The following is a 15,858-nucleotide window of genomic DNA, read 5'->3' on the forward strand; positions in this document are numbered from 1 at the left end:
TGTAATAAATCAATATATTTATTTCAAGAAATACCATATAGAAAGGACTGAAAAAGTGGAATTTATGTAACATTCTTTATAAGTGGGTGGTACTAAGCTGGAGCTTCTAGACTGAAATTGCTAGCTTACATGATATGTATCTGTTCACATCAGCAGTACATATGTGAATGATATGTTTAAGTCTCTCTGTGTTTGTGTGTGTGTGTGTGTATTAGTTAGTCCTGAGTTTCTTATAGTGAGCTTGGCTTTGACCTTTCTTTCTTTCATTTTTCTTTCTTTCTCTCTTTCTTTCTTACTTTCTTTCTGTCTTTCTTTCTTTTTCTTTCTTTCTCTCTCATCTCCTGGTAAATATTCTTCATACTTTCACACACACACTTGACAGTGTGTGTGTTCTGTGTTACATGTTGTCTGCTGTCTCAACAGCATCTTCAAGTTGTCTCTGGATCGTGGCCTTCAGAGCGCTGTATCTGTGTGTGTAATTGTGTGTGTGTGTGTGTTGGAGGGGGGGGGGGGGGGGGGGGGAGAAAGACAGACATTCATTACATGTAAGAACTCAAGGAATCTCCTAGGGTAAAAAGGTACTGTGTAAAATTATCTGCAACTGGAATAATGTTGATAATTTCAAGTGAAAAAACAGAAGTAAATGAAACTGACTAATGATAACAAGACACACACTTATCTGATATAAGGTAAATTATATTTATAGTGATGTCCTGTGTGGGGTAAACATCTGGGTTTAGGCTGCAGATGCTGCTCCTGTCTACCATTACATGCTTAGTTGTTGAAGATAGGAGGTATGGTTGTGATGGTGATGTACACATTAACGCTTTAATCCATTAATGACTAACAACTAAAAATAGTTGTTTAAGGAAAAGGCCCACATATTAAGTTCTATAAGAGGCAGCAACTTGATATTTGTTGTGATACCTCTTAGGACAAGTGGTTACACATGACACAACTAAAAAACAATAATTTGACATGATACATATCAGATTCATATTAAAGTACCACACATATTAAAACCTCAACTTCTCGAGTCCAATTGTACCAGGCATTTGATGTAATTCCTTGTAGTTTCTGAGATATAAGCATTTATGTTACCATACTATATTTAGTTGTTAGTTACATGGTGTTACTTATTTTTCACTATTCCTAAAAACACAAGTGGAAATGCAGATTCCTATGATCACATGCACTTACGGGTGACACAGGCTCTCAAGTATCAAGTGATTAAAAAAAAGATTTTGAGGAAATTTGATGAGAAATTATTGCGTTTTAACACATTTGTATTTTCTAGTTTTTGGGGATTTTATAGGTTCATCACAGATCAACATTTCTGAAACTTTGTATCATCATCCCTTTCACACAACAACACCCAAAAGTTAAGAGACATATTTGTTGAAATTGAGTCACTTGTAAGATATCTATTGTACAGGTTTCATGATGTAATGCAATATAATGTGAATTCATCGGTGGGTTTTTAGTGTGTGTGTGTGTTTATATGTGTGTGAGAGTATGTTTAAGTTGGTGTATATTTGTTTGTGTGTGTGTGTGTGTGTGTGTGTATGTCAAAGGGAGGATAAAAGTATCCGAGATTGAATTTGGGTGAAGACTTAAAACGGATGTATTATTCCTATTGAAAATCCCATAGTAAAAATCTCATGAAATGTAGTTCTACATTCTACACAATGGCAATACTAGACCAAGATGAGCATCCAATCATGATTTTTCTTTTGACCATGTATTAGAGCCAGGCCTATGTGTGCATTAAATACTATATTGATTTGACATTCCTGACCCATATTCTAGAGTTATTCTAATGGAAATTCAAACAAACCCCTAACCCATGTGACTAACAACTAAAAATTGTTGTTTAAGAAAATCTTACTCTCTAGCCACATATGTTGACTGATTTTAAAAATGTCAACTGATTTGTGCTCTGCTTAGCTTGTATTTTAAGTGATGTAAAGGACATTTTAAACTTTCACTATGTTACCTGCACACACACACACACACACACACACACACACACACACACACACTTACTTCTTAGTGAGTTTTGAGATTTCCCTCTCCTCTTCTTCCTTAAGTTTTTTGACAAAGCTGTCTAGGAGTGGCAGCTCAAAGTTGATATACTGAGCCACCTAGGAGAAACAGCAGGCTCAGTGCAGTGCAGTAATAGGCAAAAGACAAATACTGTGACCCCCAGCATAATTAATTGTTGGTGCGAAAATAGCCTTAGCTAGGAATAAGCGCGCACACACACACACACACACAAACACACACACAGAATTGCCTGAGATAGGAATAAGCCAGCTGTACTACTGGCTCTATTGTTATGTCACGGCCACAGGAAAGCCAACTAGCCACTAAAGGCTAAAATTAGACAACACAACACACCAATTTATAATTTATCTCTGTTTGGGGAGATAATCATAAACCACACAGATACAAACACACACACACACTCAAATCAGTGCACATTTACACAGACACACATGCACACAAATACACACCTGGGATTCAAACATTCCTGCAAATTCACACGCACATGAACTGACACATACACACACAAACTCAGATGGGTGCACATTACATTCACACAGGCACACTCACACACATCTAAGATTCAAACACCTAAATATAAATAAAACACACACATACAAATGGGGGATTCCTGGAGTGTGTGGTTGGTCCTGGTGTGTCAATCTTTCCCTAAGGTGTGTGTGGCTGGGAAACTTACATCATACGTTACTTCCTCTCCCAGATCTGTTTCCATGATGAATATCTTGGCGATTTTCTCACAAGGGCCGTGGAGTACTCGAAACACCAGAGGAAACTCTGAGTCCTTTAACTTTGTCCTCTCTGAGAATGCTCACACACACACACACATGAATGCACACACATACACACACACACAAATATATTCTACACACATACAATCTCATGTGTAGACTACAAACCGCTATGAACAGATGTGTTTGGTGTGACAGTGGAGCAGGTAGGACTATCGGATGAGGTTAAAGACACACACCACCTGACACCAAGTAGCACAGAGACACATATCACCTGACTTCAGGTACAGTGGAGAGACACATACCACCTGACACGAGGTACCACAGAAACGTTTTTTACCACAAGGTACTATAGATTGAATGATACAGATAAGTGGTTGCATGTGGTTGGGCACAGCGAAGTAGGGTGAAGCCACACAGCCATACATACTACCTGACTCATGCACACACACACACACACAGCCATACGTACCACCTGACTCGTGCACCACATACAGAGCGAATTCCTCTGCCTTGTTCTCCACCTGCCAAGAAGAACAGTCACGGCAGCTCAGAAACTCAAACGGCAGCCCGACACACTCAGGGCCAGATGTATACATTTGCGAACGTAGCGTTATCAGCGCCATGGCCAACCCGCAGAACGCGCACACAGTAAATCTTCAGTTTACGTGGTATTTATCAAACTCAGAATCACAAACATCATTGTAACACACTTCACCAATGTCATGCAGTCTAACACTCACACGCTTCTGCATCTCAGAATCACTACTGTGAGTGGGAAATGGGAACTCACGCGGAATTTGTTGAGAAGTAGATTAAGCACCTGCTGTGTTGTCATGGTGCTATTGATGCGTACGTTGGTGATGGAGCCATAGGCTGGCGTGAACACCGAGGTCTACAGGGTGAAAACCAGAAAGTTAATGCATAGACCAATTGAAAAACCCTATAGAATCACTTAGCCTATAGAATCATAAGGTCAAACCTGTGTTAGACTAAATGTTCTTGTTGGTGGGCAAATAACTTTAGCATTCTGGACTTATGGTTCATGTCAGCCGGTAGCACTACAGTGGGTTGCTAGCTGAAACCACCATCAGAGTGAGTTAACTGTAGGCTAACACTGCTACCATGCCACTGGCTGACCTTGTGATTGTAGAAGTGTCCGTTGATGGAGAAGCGGTGTCTGCGTATGCGTTGCAGGTCACCGGCGCTGCGTAGCTGTGTTCGCCGCTGGATGGACATGAAGCTGGCGTCACTCTGCGTCCTAAGGAGCTGAGGGATCTCCTCTTCCTCTGGAGCCGCCCCATCTAAAGAGGCTAGAGAGGACAGAGCGCATGAGCTATCTATGCTCCTCTAAATAATCAGAAGAATAATCAAAGACCCCTCATCCAAAACCACTACTTGTTCTCACTTCAATTACCACCATGTTGTTTGGCAATAAAGTATATCTATCTGTCTATCTATCTATTTACGTATCTAAAGAGGCTACGGAGGACACAGGTTCCAACATCAGTTACATGCTCCCTTCAGCTATCCCTCATCAGCTACAGAATGTACTCACTTCAGTTAGCCATGCATGCACTTCCATTATTCTTTATGGACTAAGTAGCTTACTCACAAAATCTGACACAGCTAGCACATAACGGTTTTGGGACTAAACCTTTAGACTAAACTGGACTAAACTTTTACATTTAAGATCAATGTGTGGTGAGAAGGAAGTGTTTTGTTGGTGTCTAGTCAAAGCTTGGAGGTGTCTTGTTATATGAAAGTATCGACTTTGTGGATGAAAACCCTTTGGCTCTATCTCATTAGGTTTGGTGACCTCTGTGTTGACAATTATGGCGGCCATTATAGATGTCCACAGGTGCATAACATTGTCTAACTGGAACATTATTGAAGTATCTCACTAGAACATTATAGACATTAAGTGCCGAACTTGAAAGCAAGTGGGACACTGACTGCCAGTAGACATGATGGGCTTGGAAAGGCTTTGTTTGCTGCTTCCTGAGGGAACAATACAACGGGTGGGTACAGTCAGCTTTCCCACAAGAGCCATGTCTGAGCAACATTTCACACACTTTAAGCCCGTTGCTGCAGTGATTTGGAAAGTGAAAACACACTGAAACAGGCAGGCAGACCCCCGCCCCATACACACACACACACACATCTCTGACACACAGATATAATTGCCAGTGGCCCAAAAGTAGACCCATGAGGCAGTCAAAAATACGCACTAAGCTCTGATGTGGTGGGGTCAGGGATGTTGTTGTTGGACTCCAGAGAGGGTATGGTAGTGGAGCAGAGCTGCAGATGTTCATTCCTACAAAAGAACAGACAAGATCCACTGCTTAGAGGCCTACAAGTAAACTACAGGTGCACACATAAACACCCACACATGCACACACACTCTCTTTCTCTTTCAAACACACACACACAACTCACTACACACACACCTATTTGAGAGGTGAGATGGCCATATTGTAGAGTGGTTGTAGTGGAATCGCTGGTTGTCATCATACATCTGTAGCCTGATAGGACGCTTTAGACCCCAACAGATATTGAGTAGACCCTCCACAATCAGCTGGTGCTCTTCCTGTCCCAGTAGGACAAACAAGAATCAGGCATTTAGAACTCTCATGGAGAACACAGAACACGCACACACAATCAGCTGGTTCTCTTCTTGTCCAGGCAGACAAAGAAGAGTCAGGCATTAGAATCCTCAAAGAGAACACGGACCACGAATGGAACGCAGCAATCAGAGCATATCATCATAGCAACATACTGGACAAGATGTCTCTCACATGAAAATGTCTCTTTTATATTTTGTACATAAGATTTTCTAGGGGTGCCTTGTGGGCAACGTGTTTCTGTTAAAAATATTTATTTCTTAATGAGATTTTCCTTTTTCTCAGTTTCCCTTGTGAGATTACAATAAATCACCAAAAGATGGTTTTAGTCAATTTTACCAGAGGTGCCAATAATTCTGGAGGGTACTGTAAAGGTCTTCCTAAAACCATAGTTAATGTAAAGACTAAGAGATTAACTTTATTAACTATAATAATTAACAGCATAGATAATACATTAAAATGAACCTATAAACCATAATAATACTCACTTTGGATAAAGAAATGTAATAAACACAGTGGGAGATCAAATAAGATTAGCCAAATTAATTGTAGTAATAATCACAGTGGGATTAAGCTAATAAAATGCAATAATGATCACGGCCGTGACTAATGATCTTTATCAGGGGGAACATTTCCTTCTGGCATCTGTCCTGCTTTGTGTCCAATGACTACGTGCGTGCCTGCAGCACACACGCACATACATACACACACACACACACTCACGTACATGCACACACACACACACACACACACACACACACACACACACACACACACACACACACACACACACAAGTACATCAATATCAATAGAGTTTTGCTAAATACACTTACACACCCACACCCCCACCCATAAACACCCACACATACCACATACACACATGCAGACGTGCGCGTACACATACAAACACACAGACACACGTACACACATACACACACACACACATACTCTCTTTTTGTTCCATGAGTACGTGCTGAGAGGCAGCGTTCTCAGTGTCTCTCTACCAGTGCAGCCCAAGAATCCGGAAATCTCCGGAACACTGGCTGTGGGTGCGGCCTGCTCCTGCTGACCTAACGCTATCCAAAGCTAAGTCATGGTTCATGGTGTGTGTGTGTTTGTGTGTGTGTGTGTGTGTGTGTGTGTGTGTGTTTGTAGGGTCATACCTTAATCAGTGTATGTGTGTGGGGTGTGGGGGATTTGAACATATGTGTGGGTGTGGGTGTGAGGCCCTATATGACGGTGACCTAACAGTGTGGGTGTTTGTGAGGTCACCACTAGAAAATGCTGAGCAAGGTACCATAGCAGGACGTATGTATACACTGGCACTAGGAGTTGAGACAAGACACACACACACACACACACACACACACACACACACACACACACGTACACTGGCTGCTCTCAATAATATACAAGTAATAGATATTGATTGTTATATTACTGATATCAAAATTGATTTTTTTTTATCAATCCACCCACAATGACAAAGCAGTGGAGTGTTTTGTTCATTTTTGTTAAAATAAAAGACTGAACGTGTTCAAACCCTAAATTATGACACTCTGGTAAACTCTGACCAAGAGTAGCTCACGAGGCTCCATGACTTTGTCAACACAGGGCATCTGAACACAAAACAAATTTTTGATAATTTGTATAACAATTTGGGTGTTTTATTTAACTTTAGAACACCCCTCTTTGCTTCTATGCCAGCCCCCACTGGAATCCCAATAGTATCTTCTCCTTTCTGAGCTTGGGGCAATGAGGCCTGCAGGTCATAAATAGCAAATGGCAGTTCAAAACTAGTAACATCCAATAGAACTTAAGTTGATACCAAGGTCTATCAAAACATTAGATGATAATATATGTGATACTATTTCTAACAAGTCTTTGACCGATGACACAAAACTAGTAACATGAAACAAACACAACAGGAGGCTTAAAAAAACATTTATAGAAATACCGTAAGCTTTCTATAATAGTTATTTTTTATTAGGGATCACTGAACATTTACTTATCAATGACCCTTGAGATGTTTACTACTTGACATCGACCTGTGTCTTACTGAATTCATTGGACACAATTAGGAAGGGCACACCCCTATTTATATGATTGGGACAACGAGTAGGGCCTTAGTCAGGCAGGTAACCAAAGACCCAATGGTCACTATCCAGAGCTCCAGAGAGCCCCTTTGAGGAGATGGGAGAACCTTCCAGAAGGATAGCCATTAGTGAAACGTTCCATCAGTAAGGCCTTTCAGGAGATGGGAGAACCTTCCAGAAGTGCTCCACCAGTTCGGCCTTTGAGGAGATGGGAGAACCTTCCAGAAGGACACCAATCAGTGGAGCGCTCCATTAAGCCTTTTTGGAGATGGGAGAGCCTTCCAGAAGGATAACCATCAGTGCAGCACTCCACCAGTCAGGCCTTTGTGGTAGGATGGCCAGACAGGTGTGTGTGAGTGCGATCTTGTGTGAAAAGTCCTTGACAGCTTACATTTCAACAAGACAAAAACCCAAAGCATATCACCAAAGACGGCATAAGCGGCTTTGGGAAAACTCTCTGAAGGTCCTGGAGAGGACACTCAGCAGGTACCAGAAAAGCAAACACAGCAACCCAGCATACACAATGTTTCTATATTGCTCTATTGCTGCGGACACAAACATTTTCCAGTGGTGTGTGTCTGCGCGCACGCTCGCACATATTTCTGTGAGTGTGTGTGTGTGTAGATAGGTGGGACCAATGATCCCAGGCCCTTATTGTTGGTGAATTGTAAACATAGCAGCACAGCTGCAACAATGAGGGAAGCCCCTCCACCCCACACTCACACACACCTCCGCCCTTCCATTCCTGCACACACACACAAGCACACTTCCTGCACACCCTCAGACCAGCACAAACACATTTCCTGCAGCGAGAGGCAAGGTCAGCTCCCATCTATAATTAGCTCGCTTTGACATACACACAGACACACACACACATGCACACACACACACACACAAACAAACACACACACTCGCTGGCTCTGCCTATGGCTAAGGCTTTCTCCAGGCATCCGCTCCTCTATATAAGCCTGACTGGCTCCAGGGCTCCACACTCACCTCTCAGAGCAGAGCTACGGTGCGACACATGCAAACTCCCACTCGACGCTAAAGCTCGGACAGCGACCTCACACACACACACACACAGATCTCTCAGAGGACAAACGCGGTCATTATTGGACCTACAGCAGTCGCGGAGCAGAGAGAGAATACACTCTCGGACAGCGCTTGACTCCTTACAACACACCTTTAAACAGGAAGCTCTTGGACACTGGTCAGCTTGACACAGCTGGACTGCCACTGAACCTCAGCTGAAGAAACACACAGACACACACACAAACACGTCTGGACCTGAACCCAGTAGCTGTGCAGAACCAACAAACACACACTCGCTGGTCCACCATAGGTGAGTTCATCCCTCTCTTCTGCACTCACACATACACACAAACACACACATGCATCACTACTTAACATGTATAGTCACTCACACACACATACATTACTCCACTTGACACGTACACAAACACACAAACATCACTACTTCACTTGACATTTGACTTCAACTGACACTAAGTCAACTGTACTCTGTGTGTCCACATGTGTGCACTAGCTGTGAGCGTAGGTTACCTGTACTGCATCTGTTTATGTATATGTGTGAGGATTCAGCACTGACTAAACTCATCTGTGTGTTGTGTGTGCTGTAGGATGAAACCGCGGAGGCTTCTACTGCATGCCCCCCTCCTGCCCACCATCTCCGAGTGTCTGGAGGACGTGTCGACCCCCTGCCTCCCTCCATCCCTGGACGAGTACGCTGCGTCCATCAGAGCCCTGGCCCGCCCCACCTCTGCCCTGCCTGGTCCAATCAGGTCACCCCGTGGCCAGAGGCCACACCCCCACGCCAGGGCTAGACATCAGAGTTGCGCTCCCCATGCTTGCCGGATAGTGCGGCCACGCCATGCTCCTGTTGCCCCCAGCAATAACAACGACAACAGCAGCAAAGACCCGCTGGACTGGTCGTTTGCACACACACCAGCGAACACACACAGGGCAGTGCAAACACACACACTCACACACCGGCACTCGCAAACAGATGTACGGCCTCGGACTCAAGGACAACGTACAGGTCACACAGACAATTTCATGCCTACACTCTGGATGCTTTAAAACACATGCGTACACACACACACACACACACACACACACACACACACACACACACACACACACACACACACACACACACACACACACACACACACACACACACACACAAAATAGACTTTCTTTCTGCACTATTTATTGTGGACTGGGATCCCTTGTTGCTAAATGTTTATAATAAAAAGAGATGTCATTGTCTAGCCTTTACTCTGAGTGCTTCCTGCTACACCCAACCCCTAACCCCAGCTCTAGGGTCATTAGTCCTGTTTACAGCATACATAGTGAGCTTTTATACGTTTTGATCTTGTATGAGATCAAAAACAAAATGATAAACAAATCATTAACAACATCCTCTGTGTACGATGTGTGTAAGGATGGTAGTGTTACTTATGTCTCCCCTACAGTACCGAATCTAATGAGTTCTGGACTCTTACCATGTAGCGTACTGAGACACATGGCCATTCTAAATAGATCTAGAAGTTTGGTGTATTGTATTTAAGCAGCAATGTTGCCCCAAGGAGCCATAGAATTATGTCTCTGATTCAACCCATAAACGGGAGATCAACTACTTTGTAGCAAAACTTTAAACTAAACGACAATATACGTAGGCTAATACATTATTTAACAGCCTACTTTCGCTGATATTTGAAAACAGCAGGAGTCATGTAATAAAATAATATAATTATTTTTAAATTTAAGGATACAATAACAATACTACAATATACAATAATAATAGGTATTTGCTTTTTTTACAATACATTGTGACATTTTTAAGAATATGCCCACACATTACAGTAAACATAGACTTTGATGAATAGGATGTTTTGACCGAACACATGCACTAACCAGGCTTCATCACAAATCAGGCACTAACTAGGCTCCATAACAAGTCAGACACTAACTAGGCTCCATCACAAATCAGACAGTAACTAGAGTCCACTAACTAGGCTCCATCAAAATTCAGAGACTGACATGGATTCCAGTTGCTTCGGCTAACTAGCGCCAGATTTCGGAGTGCAGGGGACAAGCCGAGATGAGCTATGAGACATACGTTCACACTCGGTATCATGTTTCAACATACTTTAGGTCAATATCACACCGGAATTCTCCTTTAATAACACCTTTAGAATGTAAATGTCTTTACTCAAAATGACAAAAAGACAAAATCCCAGGTTGAGAAGCAGCAAGACCAGCCAGCAGTCCCCAAACCATAAGTTTCTTGCTGCAACAGGATCCTGGAGCCTTTAACCAGTGTTACGTCCCTAGCTGTTTCTATGTTCCTGCTGTTTTTCTGTGCTTTTCAGACAATACAGCAGGGGGCTTAATTGCTTGGCCAGCCCTATAAAAGGTGCTGGTTGACGTCACTCCTGAGGCTGTCTTGTTTTTGGTTCCTTGTTGAACGCTACTGCTGCCATGCCATGCTTCGTGTTCCGCTCTCGCCCATGTTACTTCCAGGTCTCCAGTCCCTCTCAGAGTGAGAGTCTTTCTAATGAAACACAGCACAAGAATCCTCCATAGAAATGGGTAGGGTTAGCATAGGGTTAGTGTGTAACGCCAATATGCCAGTAGTCTCTACACATATCCCGCCCCTTCCTGTATGCCTCCCCATTCACTTGAATAAGAAAATAGCTGCCCGATAACTGCCCAAAGTGCACTGTGAGATGGCCCGAGTGGGGGGACTTGCCTAAAAGGACTTTTAACCCCTGATCAATCACCTGGCCAGGTGCTCCTATTCAAGGCCATCACAAACAGTGCACCTAAGTAGAGGTAGACAAAGAGAACATATACAACTGTAACACTAACCAAAAATAAAATTAAAAAGATTAAAAAGCATCCAAGAATAGCTTGAAAAGTCTTTGATAGTGGCAACCTGAACCAGAGGTGAGTAGTATAGCAACTGCTTCAGCATCTTTGGTTCTGACTGCATCACCAACAGACCCCTGTCTTCTGTGCTCAGATAGAGTGAGAGTGCTCTGTGTGCTCAGTATACTCAATGTCGCTGTGCACTTAAGCAGACAGCAGAGGGAGCTGTTCACTCATGTTGACCAGAGCCGTATATATAGAGAGAGTTTGGCCAGTCCTTTTAGGCAAGTCCCTTCACTCAGTGGCCATATTGCAACGCTTTTTGGGCACTTATCGGGCATCTATTTCAGCAGAAATGCGCCTGGTGCAAGGCTTCATGACACCAACCTTGCTCGAGCGGCGAGATCACACCACATGATTGGCTCAATGTATTCACTTTTATGCCACGGAAGCACCCCATGCATTTTTATTGAGGATTTTTTGAGTGCTGTGTCTCCTCAGTAGAACGTCTCTGGTTTGGCCAATTAGGGAATGGACAATCCAAAGGGCTGATCTATGATTGCTGTATTCTCAGGTTGGCAGTAGAGGGTGCTGCATGCCGAGCATGGTGCCAGGATTTCAGATTCGGATGGGACAAATCAATTATGGCTGGGCCTTATAATTAGCCTACATAAGTTAGTAGCCAGCTGTTTGCCTTAAACAGAATAGCTAAGATCATGGATGGTTTACAGAGAATTTGTTTGCTTATACTTAAATATTGTTCATTTTTCAAAGCTTAACTGTGACCGCTCTTTCTCCACGCCACAACAACTTGAGAAACGTGGCTCATTTTACTACACAAGACAACAAAACAAATATCATAGTGTAGCGGCTGAGGAGTCAAGTCCATCAACAAGTGTGAATGTTGATTACCCGATGTCCTCCCTTACAGAAAATAACTGCACTACTTCAAGTGCAGTTCTGATCAAAACTGCAGATTTGGAGGAATTGCAGTTGTTATGCAGGAAATACAATATTTTGGACATGAAACAACTGCATTGCACTACATATTACTGTGCCGCTTTACTGAAGAAATTGAATATTTTTTACATGAAATGAATACTGTGCTGCACTGTACCCTCAAAACACTATAGTATAACTGCACTGTACTTTGAAAAAAATGCAGTAGGCTATAACTGCAGTTATTTTTCTCTAAGGGCTTTGTTAAATGTTTGTAATGTGGTTCTTAATTCATGTAAATGTTATTGGTAAAGGATGATATGGGAAATGTTTGTGTTCATGTCCGCTGTGTTCTTTGTGGCAGTGTGACTGTTTGCTCAGAGTCATCAGACGTCTTGGGAGTGCCCGGGAACAGAGCCTGCTTTCTGACTAAAGGTCACCTGAGGACAAACGCTATTCCACCGGGCCCTAGGGCATATAAGAAATCCTCATCCGAGCACCTGGCACACCATGGGAATAACAAAATATGACTTTAGTTTTATTAATGGACCACAATGTCCAACTCACTATGCTGCAATATGACTGTATTCCTGTTTATTGTAAGTGATCCTGTCTCTGTTCCACCTGCCACACACACACACACACACACTCACATACACACACACACTGACAGTGAGTCACCTCTACCCCAAGGGAAGGGAGAAATCTGATTAGGTCACACAAAACACTTCTCACACTTTCCAGGGTTCCCATGGGTCATGGAATTTTGGAAAGTCTATTCCAGACATGGAAAGTAAGGGAATTTTATAAGTTTTGGGGCAAACTCGTGAAATATCAGGAAATTTTGTTGTAGCAGTTTAAAATGCACTTGCCAAAATACATTAATACAAATATTTCCATGCAGAATTGGTGTATTATCTGGTTATTAGCTTTTCTGCTTGCTTGAGTATCCCAACTTTGTTTATTCAATGCCCATTAACAATCAATACACACACACACACACACACACACACACACACACACATACACACACACACTGTAAGCTGTAAGACAGTTGAGGTTATGAGCTGTGCAACGGGTGGGGTTTTGAAGATTGCACGCATATGTGCAGGTGTGAGACACCTTAAAGGGCCAGACAGATGGACTGAAATGGATGTTGTGAAATGCCATTCCATTATGTGTATTACGGCAGTATCTCTATTGATGGACATTCAGACAGACAGGCAGACAATGACTGTCTCAGACCTCTCCCATGAGCATCACTCCCATTCGGGGCCTCTGCAGGTTCCAACAAGTTAAATCTTTAGACCTTTTTCATCTTTAAATCTTTTCAATCTTTAGACCCCCCCCCTGTCTTACACACTACACACACTCCCTCATTTAGAAGAAATGTGCAACATTCTTGCAAACATTGTGACTCACTGTACTCATACCGCATCAGACAGCCACACACAAACACACACACACTTTCTTTGTGAAGACTGACCTATAAATCACACACACTTTCTTTGTAAAGACTGACCTATAAATCTATAAATGTGTCAATTATTAACTTGTCAAATCATTTTCCCATGCATGCTCCCCTTCACACAACCCCCTCAGACACACACCCACACGCGCGCACACACACACACACACACACACACACACACACACACGCACACACCCACACACACGCGCGCGCACACACACACACACACACACACACACACACACACACACACACACACACACACACACACACACACACACAGTCCGTTCTCCCCCTCCTCCTTTTCCTTCCTCCTCTTTGGTTTGGTCAATGTGTCCTGACTAGAGATGGTCTTTTACCCTGAACTCTGCCCCCCTCAATGCTCTCACAGTGCGCACGGACGCACACACACACACACACACTCCGTTGCTGACTATGCTTCCCTCTTCTCTCTCCCTTGCTTCTGTCCATCTTCCTTCAGTCTTATCTCCCTCTCTCTCCCTATCTTTCTCTCTGTCTCTCCCACTTCCTCTCCCCCTCTTTTCACTCTCTCCCTTCCCTCTCTTTCTCTTTCTCACCCTTATCTCTCCTCTTAGCTCTCTGGACTCTCCCTCTCTACCTCTCTCCTCTCCTCTCCTCTCCCTCCTTCTCTTCCTTCCTCCTCTGCCCACCTCCTCTCTGTTTTGGTCAATGTGTCCCGCTCACACTTCAGAGATGGTCATTCACCCTGGATTCTGACCCCCTGAAAGCCCCCACAGCACACACACACACACACACACACACACACACACACACACACATACACACATGAGAGCAGATGACCCTGTGCACTGACCCTATTAAGGAAAACAGAAGGCAGCTGGGTTTGTCTCTGTGTGTGTCTATCCATGTGTTGTGTGTGCATGTGAAGGGGTGGGGGGTGAGAGGGTTAGGGTAGGGTACGTGTGTGTGTGTGCATGCATGTGTATGTGTGTGAATGTGTGCGTGTGTGTGTGTGTAAATGTGTGTGAGTGTGTGTGTGTGTGTGTGTGTGTGTGAGTGTGCTGGGAAAACCCAAAGGTCTCCTTTCCTCTCTAGCCTTTTACATGGACATTTGGGGAAAATCCAGAAACGTTCCTTCATTATGACCCTCTGTTGCACCAGTGTAAGGGTGAAAAGTGAAAGTGCAAACTTGTTATAAACATGGGCAAGTAGAGGCAGGCAAATCTAAACAAAAAAACTAACACCCTCTTTCTTTCACATATACATACAAACACACATCTACACACACACAGACACACACACACACACACACACACACACACAGCAAAAGTATCTCTTGCAAATGATTTAACACATTTTCATGAGTTTAACTCAAGTTTCACATCCTATTTCAAAACATTTAACACAGTTCTCATACAAAGACTCCAAACTCAATACAAAGACTCCAAACTCCATTGGATTAACTGTGTGTAACAAATCCACAGCTAATAGATATTGCTTGCAAACTTATTAACTTGTAATGTCAATCTCCTTTGCACAATTCTACCTATTTGGTGAAGAAAACAGTGCAAAAGCTGACAAGTCCAGGTGTTTATTGCAGGTCTATTTCAATGAAAAATGACAAGTGGTAGTTCAGTGTATGAAATGTGTCTTGTCCAGGTGCTTACTGTAGGTCCTACATATCAGTGTAGTTACATCTTGGGAGGATTGAATACAATTCATTTTTATTCAATACATGAAGGGTTCAGATGCAAAAGCCTCTAAATGCCACCTATGTCAAAAATGAGATAAAGATGGTGAGGGGAGGCTCTCCACACATAGTATACGCTAATCAAATAATTTAACTTCTAAACCCACTAAATACCATTCTCTTCCTGGTCTAAAATATCGATTTATAGGCAAAAACCTATAGAAGCCTGAATTTAAATGCTCATTTAAAAGAAAAGTGGTCAGACTGATTTAGAGGGTTTTGCATCTGAACTCTTCACATTTTGTCTTTCCATAGTTTTTCTGATACAAGAAAAATCAAAAGAAATGGCACAGACATAACAAA

General features: G+C 42.9%; 1 protein-coding gene and 1 long non-coding RNA gene across 3 annotated transcripts in view; one reads left to right on the forward strand and one right to left on the reverse strand.

Moving 5' to 3' along the window:
* Positions 1-15,858, reverse strand: part of rassf4a (Ras association domain family member 4a) — a 40,354-nt gene continuing 24,496 nt past the window's right edge. Inside the window, exons 4-11 of one of the 2 annotated variants that reach the window (XM_042065178.1) lie at positions 5,246-5,385; positions 5,027-5,112; positions 3,936-4,108; positions 3,619-3,690; positions 3,268-3,319; positions 2,744-2,865; positions 2,047-2,144; positions 1-467 (exon numbers count right to left, since the gene is read on the reverse strand). In XM_042065178.1, coding sequence (XP_041921112.1) covers positions 398-467; positions 2,047-2,144; positions 2,744-2,865; positions 3,268-3,319; positions 3,619-3,690; positions 3,936-4,108; positions 5,027-5,112; positions 5,246-5,385 — 813 coding nt within the window. In that variant the 3' untranslated portion in view covers positions 1-397. Of the gene's footprint in view, positions 468-2,046; positions 2,145-2,743; positions 2,866-3,267; positions 3,320-3,588; positions 3,691-3,935; positions 4,109-5,026; positions 5,113-5,245; positions 5,386-15,858 lie in introns of both variants that reach the window. The other variant, XM_042065177.1, reaches the window with a different exon arrangement.
* On the forward strand, positions 8,245-9,817 carry LOC121684984. Its single transcript, XR_006023225.1, has 2 exons — positions 8,245-8,858; positions 9,157-9,817. It is a non-coding gene; the product is annotated as an uncharacterized LOC121684984 (long non-coding RNA).

This window comes from Alosa sapidissima, chromosome 16 (assembly GCF_018492685.1).
Source record: "Alosa sapidissima isolate fAloSap1 chromosome 16, fAloSap1.pri, whole genome shotgun sequence".
Taxonomy (NCBI): Eukaryota; Metazoa; Chordata; class Actinopteri; order Clupeiformes; family Clupeidae; genus Alosa; species Alosa sapidissima.